Source organism: Ambystoma mexicanum, chromosome 8 (assembly GCF_040938575.1).
Source record: "Ambystoma mexicanum isolate Mex_15411 chromosome 8, UKY_AmexF1_1, whole genome shotgun sequence".
NCBI classification, from domain to species: domain Eukaryota; kingdom Metazoa; phylum Chordata; class Amphibia; order Caudata; family Ambystomatidae; genus Ambystoma; species Ambystoma mexicanum.
The window spans coordinates 899,515,027-899,527,480 of record NC_090929.1 but is presented as its reverse complement, the minus strand read 5'-3'; the positions used below and the strand labels follow the sequence as shown (position 1 = coordinate 899,527,480).

At 46.6% G+C, this 12,454-nt stretch overlaps 1 protein-coding gene across 1 annotated transcript in view; it reads left to right on the top strand.

Moving 5' to 3' along the window:
- The window catches only part of GLUD1 (glutamate dehydrogenase 1), a 501,976-nt gene that overhangs the window by 62,581 nt on the left and 426,941 nt on the right, over positions 1-12,454 (top strand). Inside the window, exon 2 of the mRNA XM_069610788.1 lies at positions 4,421-4,501. Within this exon, the coding sequence (XP_069466889.1) occupies positions 4,421-4,501 (81 nt within the window). The remainder of the gene's footprint in view (positions 1-4,420; positions 4,502-12,454) is intronic.

Below are 12,454 nucleotides of genomic sequence, written 5' to 3'. Positions count from 1 at the left end.
CCAAGTCTGGATGCACTCAAGAAGTTGAAGGGAGACAGCCGACAAATGTCCTTAGAAGCTGTGTTCCTGACAGGAATGCAGCACACTGTGCATCTCTAAAATCTAAACCAAAGGTAATATTCCAGGGCCAACATCAATTCTGTTAGCAGTTTTTCGTCATGTCCCACCCTCCTCAACTGCCAACTCAAGCAGTGGAAAGATATATCTTGGAGAATGGGGACCCTGCATAAATATATTGATGCCCCCCCCCCCCCAGCCCCCAACTGTCCCCCAACCAATATGAATCCAGGGACACGTTAATAAATACATGCTTACCCTGAATGCAGACAGTGAAGGGGTGTTTGTTTGAAACTAGTATCAATTTATAAACTGCACCAGGATTTGATAACGGTGGGGTACCGCCCCTCACTCTATTCGAATTGACTTTGGGGAGCCTGGTTTGGCCAGGAACTTATTAGCCCTTGACAGGAGATGCCAGCTTAAGAACACCACAATAAAACTCTGTGCGCACCTGTTGGGAACCCTGTCGCAGAAGTAAACGTTGGAAGAAGGGTGTAGATTGATTCTCCCACCCTCAATTTTACAGCCAAAGGGTTATTAATATATGGTGTTCATGTTTGGGCCCACGATAAGAAGTCCTCACAATGAACCACGTCTCTATTGAGACGTACCTTGACCATAGGGCCACTATATTTAATTTAAATTTGACTAATGGAATTGTGTTTACTATGATTTTAATTTGTGATATTTGTGGAGAACCTTTATGGCTCCCCGCTGAATAAAGTTATGACTGAATGATACCCGGGTAGTTCTGTACCTCTCATTCTGAGGTCTGTATTGTGCTTCAAGGGACCATCAGCCTTCTGTCCTTGCCCTTGGATCTCCTTTGCGGGGATGTGGTGTGCCAGAGTGGCTACTTGTGGGTGTTCCTGGGACCTGGCTTGGTTCCAATTCTGACGACTCATATCTCCTCTTCTTAGGGTGCCCACTCCTCCCCCTCAGTCCTCTGCTGTTGTGCTCCGTGGGAGTACTTTCTTTTTTAAAATTTTTATTTTTTTGGGCTCCCCTCACTGTCGTGGGTTTGAGAGCTGTTCTGCCGGAGGTCACGAGCGCTCCTTTATTCTGGTAGCCTGCCCTGTTCTCTGGGCCTACACCTTTGCCAAACACCACATCACCGCTGAATTCACTAGCTGGCCCGCGTTCACCCTCTGTTGGTTCGTAGCAGGTCTAGGCATGGTCCTGAACTCTGCCATCCGGTTCTCGTTCTGTTAGGCCCTTGTTGCGTATCCCCTGTTGGTCTGGGATGCCCACTGGCCTATCTGGATCATTGATCGGCCTCTCGCCCTTGTTCTGCTGCACACTTGGGCCTCCGTGGGTTGGGGACGCCTCTAAATCGTCCACCTTTTGTTTGTCTCTCCCCGGGTACTGACAACCTCTGCTTGTATGCGACACCAGGGATTTTGGCCACTATTTTCATGACCAAACCCCCTCTCAGAGATTTGTTTAGCTTATATTTTGCAATGGTTGTGCTTTTCTTCATTATTTTGTACGCCTTTGAGATGGAGCTCAGATGTTCACGTTCGTCCCTCTCCAGCCACCATCTTGGAATCATAAACCACATCTTTCAAGCAGTCTGGAGACCATGCAAGGCAGCAGTGTGTGGTATAAATTGCTGTAAAATAACCTAAATTACATAAGCAACCAGTGTTTCAGAGGAAGAGGAGCAATATAGATGTATGGCTCATTATTGTAGTACACCGATATATAAGGTTTGCTAAATATTTTAACGAAGTGTAGTTTGTGCGCAGACTATAGTTATGTTTTATGGTTGGCATAAGCCCATTTTGCGCCTTTCTTGACTTATTAGAAAATCTTCATTCCAGTTAACACTGCTTAGCAGATATTAAGAAAAATGTATGGACTCCTTGGCACATGCATAAATTAGTCCGAATTTGCTGTTTAAACGTTACTGCATTGCATAGTTGTTTGGTAGTCCTCCCAAAGTGTGCTATTTTCTGCATAAGTTCTGAGCTGCAAGTTCCTGCTGTGAATGTGTCGAGAATGTACCTGCTGCTTATCGAAGCTGACCTGTTGGTGCAGGCACTTTTCGTGCCTGTGGTGCACTCAATACTGATCTTGTTTACCCTAATTTCTCCTACACAAGACCGCTATTTATCTATGTTCACAGAAGACATTCGTACTTTCTAACCTTCATTAGAGTACTGCCATCATCTTGGGTTAGAAATGCCCAGACCAGCTAATAAATACAAACCTCTTCCTTCCGGAAGTCATATTCCACCACCAATCAAGTCATTTCGGTTATTCAGAATGCAAGCCAGGAAGTGTGCTCGTTCTGTGTATGCACTGCTGGGATTTAGACACTCTCTGGCCAGTTCATTTAGAATTGCTCCATTGCATTTACAGAAGAGCACCTCTTCCCTATATTCACCAATTTCATGGAAACGGGAAATCTCCCTTTTTCGGTTTGGGGCAATTGGGTGGTTACTGCCACCTATAAGCTGACACTTTTGCAGCTAGGGAGAAATGGCATATAAGCGGTGACGCAAAACTTGTCTGTTTGGTTATTTGGCCATGCTAATCCCTAAGGCTGTTCCCGCTTCCTGCCCCACCCTACCCCAAAACACTCTTGTGGGATCTATTTGAGAGCTTTATGTACCATCCAACTTTGCTCGATGTCTGCTGGCGGTTTTTCAAAGCCGTCTCCTGAGAGGTAATGACTTAATTGCAGCTTTAACAACCATGCTACTGGTGTCATAAAAAATGCCAACCAGGTCTGCCTTCACCCACTCTATGGGCACCGTGTGTGTCCATCACTGAAGTCCTGTTAGAAACAGTAATTGGCGGAGCCAACATTTGTGGCTCGTGTAGAATATTCGTACTTGCATCCTTTTGCAGCTGCTATCATTGATGGCCAGTTAATACACTACAGCAGTGTCTTGCAAATGCATTCCCCCTTATCTACACAAGCCCAAATTGTTAGCATTGTCAATGCTTTTTCACTGTTTTTACCACCTCGGAAACTTTCAATCTTGCTCATGACTCTTCCTTCTCCATTTTGTTAATTTTTTGTGATTTAGCCTATCTAAGAATGTTTTCTATTTTCATCCAATTCAACAACCCTGCCTTCCTGGAGACTGGCTATAGCAGAGAACTTGTTAGTTGGTTCTCTAACAAGAAGTTTCGTGAAACCAATAGTACTGCAAATGAACTTGGCGGCTTTAAATGAGCCCAAAAGTATTGACGTTCTAGTAAATGGTGGCATTCCCCTAGGGAGTTGGTATTCACATGAGGGAGTGATGGTCCTTTTTTAAATGTAATTGTTCACCCTAGTATGGGTAAAAATATTAAGGCACAAAGTATGGAGGCAGTCTGTCAGATGCTGAGCGGGTCCCTCACAACCTGGACGTTGGAAGGGCTCTATTTAGAAAGAACGAAAGACTTCAGAACCTCTTGTTGGTTACATTTGGAAATCCAAAAGGAGCGCATCTTGGGTCTCCATTTCCCACTGGATAACATCCTGCATTTCAGACGCCTAATCTGTTCAGGGTCTTCAAAGCCCCAAAAGCATAGATGCCTTGGTGCAGGGCAAAGCTGCGGCCTTAGCTTTTTCAAAAATGTTCCCTGGGAAACAATAGCTAAGGTGGCTACACTTCAGAACGCGAGAGTAAAGGAAAATGTCGGACCACTGTTTTCTATTAAAATGTGATATTCTTCTTAAATGAAAAAGGGGGGGGCAACATGTATAAAGAATGTATTGGAAGGCTAAAGTCCTATGTAAGCGAAACAAAAACATTGAAACCACAATTTTTCATTTTTTTTTGCACGAAGATGAATTCTGTTTGGGTATTGGGAGCGTGTGCAAGCAATAGTAAACTAACCTGAAGCTTGGTTTCCGTGGTCGATTCATGAAAAAGTATGTTTGGTTGGTACATAATAGATTTGAGTGTGAGTTGTAAATTCGCTATTTGATAGATGCAAAAGACATACCAGGAAGCATGGAGATGAAAGACAGTGCTTTAAATTAAGCATGCGACGACGATAGTGATGCACCGAAAAAATGCAGTTAATTGTGAAAACAAAAGCGCAGTTGACGATGGGAATTAGATTTATAATATCTCTTTAAAAGTTATTTTATATGCCAGGTTATAGTGTACGTGTGTGCGCGCTTAAGTATATTGCAGAGGAGGAAAGGCCCCGTGTTTGTGCGAAATTCGGGTTCAATGTTGTGGTACAACTTTGTGAATGACATTTCAAATTCTGCAACTTCCCAGGTGCCATTTCAGCCCACGTGGCCTGCTTTGGTGCTTTTGCACGTTAACAACGCTGCGTTCGTCATTTCTATCTGTATTATGTATGTACATGTTTAATGTCCGATTACCCATATTTTTGCTTTTTGCAGGCATTCGTTACAGCACCGAAGTTAGTGTTGATGAAGTTAAAGCATTGGCCTCCCTAATGACCTACAAATGTGCTGTAGTTGGTAAGTGTTTCTTTTTTATATGTTAAAACAAATAGTGGTGCTGCATCCTTCAAGTTTTATCAGAAATGTAATCTTGGTGAATGAAAATAATCCAATCATTTTTAAGTGGTTTTAATCTGTCCCAGCCAAAGTTGAAAGGTGTGCCCCTGGATACTGCAAGTTTGGCATCGTAGGCCAAGGATAGTAACTTTAGTAACTCCTTTTTCTTACATTAAGCACTCTGAAATGTCTAAACTTTGCAAATGTGCTGATTAAGCGGTTAGGCTAGTGTAACTTTTGTATGGTCAACCATGCTCTCTTCCTGTTTCTGGATCCTTGGATGCTGAACACTTAGCAGCATACCGTCCCCCTTCAACCATGCATTTTGCAATGAACGGGAGCCATTTTACAGAAGGACATTTTCTCTGAGAACTTGGCCCCAATGCAGGCACGTGGCCACAGTCTGAAGCCTCGAAACTCCAATTATTTTCTTGGTGGTGGACTGACGGGATCCTTTAGCACAGTGTGCTTTCGTCTCTTGTCGTTTTGGTAATTTTCACAGCATTTTTTTGTTTTTGTTTTTGCTTGATGGCCTTTTTCCTTTCTTTCCTCCTCCGCCTAGTTTCGTTCCTCCAGTTAAAAGCAGTCTTGTCGCTTGTGTTCCCTGCAACTATAGCGTTCTTTAGTCAGACCCACACTCCCTCTGTCAGGAGTTCCAGGTCCTGGACCACTTTTGGGACCAGTGTTTGGCCTGTAACAGGCTTTGTCTGGTGTTGAAATGGATGCTTGAGCTGCTGGGGGGACCTTTTCAGGAACCCCTCTTCCACACCTTCTGAAATTCGTGGAAGTAAAACCTTACTGTGGGGTGAGTGATCTTCTCTCGTTTAGGACACTCCATCTGGGGAAACTCCTTCCCGATAGTCTCTCAGACAGGAAGGATCCCAGCAGTCCATGTTTTCCGGGGTAATCGTCAAAGCCACCATGTTCAGGTCTAAGTGCTGGGATCCCCGTGAAGTGGCCAAAGGCATATGTTTGAGGATCCTCATTGGATGGGAGGGAATCCGGGAGGGAGGGGGGGGGTTCATTTAGGGGTTCCTCCATGGATTCCTCCTTCAGGGGCTAATATCAAGATCTTGCTCGGGATTCCCTAGTAAAAGGCGAAGTGTGAGGGGCTACCCAAATAGTAGTCTGCACATGTCATCAAGATAACAACAAAAGATGGTGGACACCGGAGTCTGCATTTCCTCTGCCTCTCAAGCTTCCAAGATGGTGTGTATGCCTTTGAAAGGGCGGGAAAGCTCTGATTCTTTATCTAATGGCACCAGTTCTAGTGAAATATCCAGGACTTTGAGTGGTGCACCGCTCACTGCAGAGATCCCTTTTCCACTTCAATGTAATGGGCAGCTGCAACAAGGGTGTGATCCCTGCTACAGAAATCCTCCCTGTGGTTTATTCTAACCCTTCCCTTACACGTTGGCCCATGTGTGTTCCAGCCTTGGTTGGTCCAGCCTTGGTCACCTCCTCAGTTTTCCCAACTAACTCAGCCTCTGTTGGGGGCTGCTTTTTTGCCAAATTGCAGGTGATAATGCATTAAATACCCAGAGACTGGGGGTGCTATTTCCACCATCATTTGTTAGATGCTTGTGCAGCCTTCCATGCTGGTGCAAGGGAGCTAGCTGAAACCCACACCCCAGCAGTGTGCTTTGGGCTTACCACATAGCCATGGCATCTGTGGCCAGAGGAGACTTGATCGCCCCAGCTGAGGCCATCAACCACATTTCCACTATCTCCACCGGTGAGAACTCCTCCCCTCTGGTACTGCAGATTCTGAAATGGCTGGCCAGTTGGGACACTGTTGATGGTCCTGACAACCAGAGAGTAACTACTACCATAATTGACTAGAGCCTTCCATGAGAGGATCACAGGTCTAGAGTTTCTAGACATCCCATTGCCAGAGATGCCACAGACCGAACCAGGGGTCCTGTCTGCAGTGTTGTCCTTTAGGGCACCGGCGCATGTGGGAGTCCCTATGCAGAGGTATGTGTTGGTGGAATCAATCCAATGATAAAAGCTCCACAATGTCAGCGTGAGGATAGATGTGGGGACCATAACATTGTCATCGAAGGAGGCCTGTGTCTTTGCACCCCAGCCTCTCTTACCGGGGGTGAAAGCAGCATCCTTGTACTCCAAGGTGGCTCTTGGGGCCTACCAAGCCTCCATTTTAGAAAAGGCAAACAAGCTGCTGGGGACATTGGGGGGGAAAAGGGTCTAGCAGAACTCCGCCCTCTCCCTTAGTAAGCGGAGGCAAATCAAAGACTTTGAAAGGCGATTGCTGAATTCAATTCAAACAATTCCTGCCTCAGGATAAGCGATTACTCTCTGCTGGACTATTGGAGGTGTCTGGTGGCAGCGGATGCCTGCTGTGTATGGACACAGACACTAGAATCCACTCTGGCTCTCTAAGCTCTCAAGCAGTCTCAGAGCACCACGCCATCCAAGCCTTACTACAGCTCACAAGCTAGATCTCACCCCATGGAGACCTACAGGAGGAATCAAAGACTAGGCTCCAGATCCGCCCACTTTGCAACCGTCTCTAAAACCCTTCCAGGAAAATACATCCACCTACAACCACCCTAATGGCTTGTACCCCCAAATCGGACAATCCCACAAGCATCCTTACCAAAACCAAACCAGAAACAAACAAGAAAACTCCTTTCCATTGTGCACTTATCAATGCACGCTCCCTACCAGCACATGCCACAGAGATTCACGATTTCATCACCGAACTAGATCTAGACATCTTAGCCATCACCGAGACATGGCTACATGAAGCCTCTGGTCCAGCCATCTGCCAAACCCTACCAGCAGGTTACATTAGCCTACGCCAAGACAGAACCTCCAGCAAAGGTGGAGGGGTAGCATTAATTCTCAGGGAATCCATTAACGCCAGGCAACTAAAAACTACCGAGTCGGATAACTTTGACTTGCTATCAGTAAAAATATCACCCTCGCCAAATGATACCATAACACTCCACATTGTCTACCGTCCTCCAGGCCCAACCAACGACTTCCAACCCAAAATCACCCATATCCTAGGAGACGACCTGAAAATGAACACAAGAGCTATGCTCTTAGGCGACATTAACCTGGGCTTCCAAGACCTCAAAGATAAGAAAGGCAAAGCTCTCCAAGACCTATGCTTCACCCAACTCACACCAAAGGTCGAATATTAGATTGGATCGCAGATCACAACTGTGCCGCTGACCTCAGCTCCAACACCCCACGCCCATGGACTGACCACCACTTACTACACTTCTTCTTACCCTCAAAACCAACAGTGAACCCAAACCCACCCGCACCAGCCACCATTGCCAGATCCAAGAAATTACTAACTGCAAAAAGAATCCTCCCCCTCATTGAGACCTCTGCACTCGCCCACCCCACCTCCAATGATCCCACAGAACTAGTTGAAATCTATAGCACCTCTCTCAAAGAGGTATTGGATACCATCGCTCCACTGGAAAGAAAAAAGCCAAGCATACTCTCCATGCAAACTCATGGTTCACTCGAGAACTTCTTGATGCCCGTTCCGCTAAAAGAGGAGCACTAACCTCTTGGCAAAAGAACCCCTCCACCACCACAAGAGACGCCTACTGCGTAACCGCTAGACTTTACAAACGGGCCATCTCCAAAGCCAAAGCTGCCACATACAACTCTAGAATTGAGAAAGCGCAATCCCAATCTAAAGAGTTATTTGCCATTTTCAACGAGCTGTCCAACCCCCCTACCTCCACACAACCCACTGAGAAAAACGAAGCCTGGTGTAACAATATTCAACACGCCATGCTAAACTAAATCAAAACGCTCCAAAACAAAATCAAGACCCAATTTGACAATCTGCCTAAAACCACCATACCAACACCTAAGTCCTCGGCCACACAACCAGCAGCTGACTATCAACCTGGCACAAACATTCCCACACCCTTTACATTCAGGGAAGTAACAATCTCGGAAGTCCTACTGATCATGAAACCTATCAAACCGTCATTATGTGAAGGTGACACATGCCCAGCCAACTTAGTCAAGGACTGTGCCACAGCCTTGGCCCCTTTCATCACCACCTTTTATCAACGCCTCCTTCACCAACCGCACCGTCCCACTCACCCTCAAGGAAGCCTGGGTCCGCCCACTTCTAAAGAAACCTACCCTTGACCCAGACTCTCCTAACAACTACCGTCCTATTACCACTGTGCCCTTCCTGTTAAAAATTCTAGATAAGGCTGCCTACCTACAGATCCAATCTTACCTAGAAACCCACAACATCCTTGCAAAAAGACAATCGGGCTTCCGTCCCCGTCATGGCACAGAATCAGCACTTCTAGACCTCAAGAATCAACTACTCGAACCACTGGACAAAGGCAAATCCTCACTCCTCCTACTCTTGGATCTTTTGGCTGCCTTTGACCTGGTTGACCACAAGATCCTATGTAGACATCTCACTAACGCCGCCCACTTCTCCCAAGAAGCCACCGCCTGGGTAACCTTCTTGGAAGGCCGTGCGATGAGGGTCTTCTCCGACCAGGCCTCAGCCACTCCATCTCCCATTGAGTGTGGAGTGCCACAAGGATCCTGTACCTCCCCCACTCTATACAACCTATTCACCCTCCCAATGTTCAGTGACCTTGAAGAATTCGGCATAGCCTTTACTAACTATGCCGACGACACACAAATTCTTCTTCCGCTTATAGGGAACTATGATCAAGACCTCAACACTATCCAGAAGACATATGCACGCATCCATGCTTGGATGGCAGCCAATGGTCTGTCTAAATGGGGGAAAAAAACTGAAATCCTACTGATAGGCCCCAAAGAATCCCTAAAAAAACTAGACAAATAGTTTTTTCAGTATTGAGAATACTGTTATCACAGCTTCCACCATAGTGAAAACCCTTGGCGTATATCTGGATGCCACCCTATCCATGGACAAGCAAGTCGGTGCCATTTCATCTTCCGCAGCATTCACAACAAAAATCATAAATGCAGTAAAACCCCACCTATCACCAACCAACTGCCTTAACATTGCGAGAGCCACCATTGGCACAAAACTTGACCATTGCAACATCTTACTCCTAGGCACCTCCGCAAAGAACATTAACAAACTCCAAACAGCACAAAACGGCGCCCTCAGAGCCGCCCTTAGCATCCCTAGGAGAGAACCAATCTCTCCGGCAAGAAAAAATGCCCATTGGCTCCCAATCAAAGAACGTAGAACTTTGAAAGCCCTCACAATCGCCCACAAATGCATTGCCCAGACTGCCCCTGCCTACCTGACTGAAAGAATACACCATGCTCTGGCCCACAGACCAAGACGAGACCAATACTCCCACCTACTCGCAGTCCCAGCATTCAACGGAGCCAAGGCTGGCGGCTCTAGCTTTGAAGTACTAGCCCCAAAAGCTTGGAATGCACTCCCAACTAGTCTACGGCACGAAGAATCCCTCAGTCTTCAGGAAGGTTCCAAAAACTAACTTGTTTAATTAAACTGCTTCCACAATGCATTTAACATGTATCACTGCCTATTACATATCCTCCCAAATCTGTATCGCTGTCCTGAAATTTAACTTGTACTAAGTGAATATGCTGTAACAGCGCCACAATGCCCACGTGCCGCTGGGCGCTTTATAAATTCAAATAAATAAAATAAATGTCAGCTTGAGTGTATTGCTGTCTGTTAGGTGCCGGGCATGCATGAGGCCGACCAAATTCTTGCCCCTGCCACCCACCCCCAGCAGTGTTTGCAGGAAAACCTCTTTATGGATACAGACGAGGAGTTGAAGAAAAAGGAGAACAGTACACAAGTGGCCAAGTCCCTCAAAGTGCTTGCAAAGGCACAGCAGAAGCCCTTCTCCTCACAAGAGAACCAACGATTGTGCTCCTTTGTTGGATTTAAGGAGTCCAGGAGTGGACAGCTTGTCAGCAGGATAGTTCATCTTTGGGCCACCACAGAAACCAGCGCACCACTCCCAGGAGTTTTACCAAGGCACTTTCTCTCCCTTAACCAAGGCAAAGTCCATGAAATGGTGGGCTTGTTCACCTTCATTTTACTCCAGTAAGGGACAGGGGGGCGTGAGAAGCATCTGTCTGGTTTCTCGAAGAGACATCTGAGGCGATCCATGGGTCCTGTCGGTTGTATGATGGGCTTTAGTCTTCCCCTTGGTCACACCACTCCACCTCCTTCTGCCCCACTGCTTCGTCCGGTTTGCTCTTTTCCTCTTACAGGAGACTCTCCTGCGCATCTGGTCGTCTGCCTTCTTCAAAATGTTACTAATCTCAGACCCAACCAGGCTATCCTGAGAATCCTGCCCCTATCCCATATCAACTGGTGATACGGTTGGCCCTTTGTCGGTGTGACTGACTCTGCATGGTGGATCTCCAGGACTCTACCCACGTGTACCTATATTGGAACTCCATTGCATTTTTCCCTGCTAGGGAGACCATTCCAGTATCTGGTGCTGCCATTTCGGTGGAACTTGGCACCCAAAGGTTTTACTAAACTGATGGCAGCAGTTTCAAGGGGTGCCTTGTTACCACTGCTTGGACAATCTGTTGGTGAGGGTCACTAGTCAGGAGGTGGCAACATCCTCCTTGAATCTTACTGGACCTTCGATTCAGGCTGGGACTCTGCTTGTGATTGCCATCTTCCTTGACAGCTGCACAGTTTGACCATCATAGGATTCCTGTACGATGCTGGGAAATGGGTTTTTCCTGAATTCTGCACTACTTCACACCTGTTCATTGTTCCTGATTGAAAAGCAAGCCACAGCATGGGGGTTCTAGAGGCTTCGGGACCTCATGGCCTTGTGTATGCCCTCAATGCATTATGCCAGGATGAATCCTACGCAAATCTACCTAGACTATGTGAACTGAAAAACCATTTCCTAGTCCTTCCTGTCGATTCCAGGGAGTCTGCAGGAGGATCTCAGCTGGTGGAGCAACCTGGCAAACCTCATGGTTGGAAAGCATAGTGTAATCTCTCCCCTCGGCAAGGATTACAACACACTTGTCCCTGAATGGTTGGGGAGCAACTCTGAACCGCATGGAGGTTCATTGCCTTTGTTCCCAGGAACAGTTCAAGTGCCACATCAATCGTGTGGAACTCAAGGCTATATGCCTTGAAGGCTTTCCTCCGGAACATTGCAGTTTGTCCTAATGGACGGCACAGCTGCCACACACAATCACAGAAGGTCTTTGTAGCAGTGGGGTTGAGGAAGCACGCTATGTTCAATGAAATCGCACAACTGGTGCTTAGCCTTTCTGGGAACAGCATTGAGGAGGCAAATTCCAAAACATGATGGCTTTGTCAATCAAGTGGGAGCTCAATCCCGGAAGTCTATGTTCCCCTTGATTGACCGATTAGCGACAGTCCAGAATGGAAATGCCAGTTGTCTGGTTTGAAGCAGGGAGTAGGTTCAAATTCCCAGGGCGACGCTTTGCCAAATCTTGGCAAGACCTAGTGATGTATGCGGTCACTCCCCTTCTTCACAGGGTTCTGAACAAGTGGTGGGAGTCCAGAAGGTCCCAAATGGTGAGGTTTTTGGGTCTTTTTTTTTTTTTTTTTTTTTTTTTTTCCTCCTTTCAAGCTCTCCTTCAGCATCTTTGGAAACAATTCTTTGCACCTTCCACAGGCTTTCGCCTATTGAACCATATACCAACTTCCATAAGGACAAGGCGGTCCTGGAGACGCACCTTCTTCCCTAACACTTCCTGTGAAGGGAAATCCAAGGGCACACATTTCAAATTGCAACCTACTCGCCAGCCCCAAGTCACTCGCCACTGCAATTCTACACATACAAATGGCACACAATTTCTTACTCAAGAGTATTACTAGCCACTGGCTTGTGGCGAGTGGACTTTTTGCACCCTGTCCTCGTCCATAGTCCCTTTCATACACCCTTCCACCTTGCCCCCTAAAAA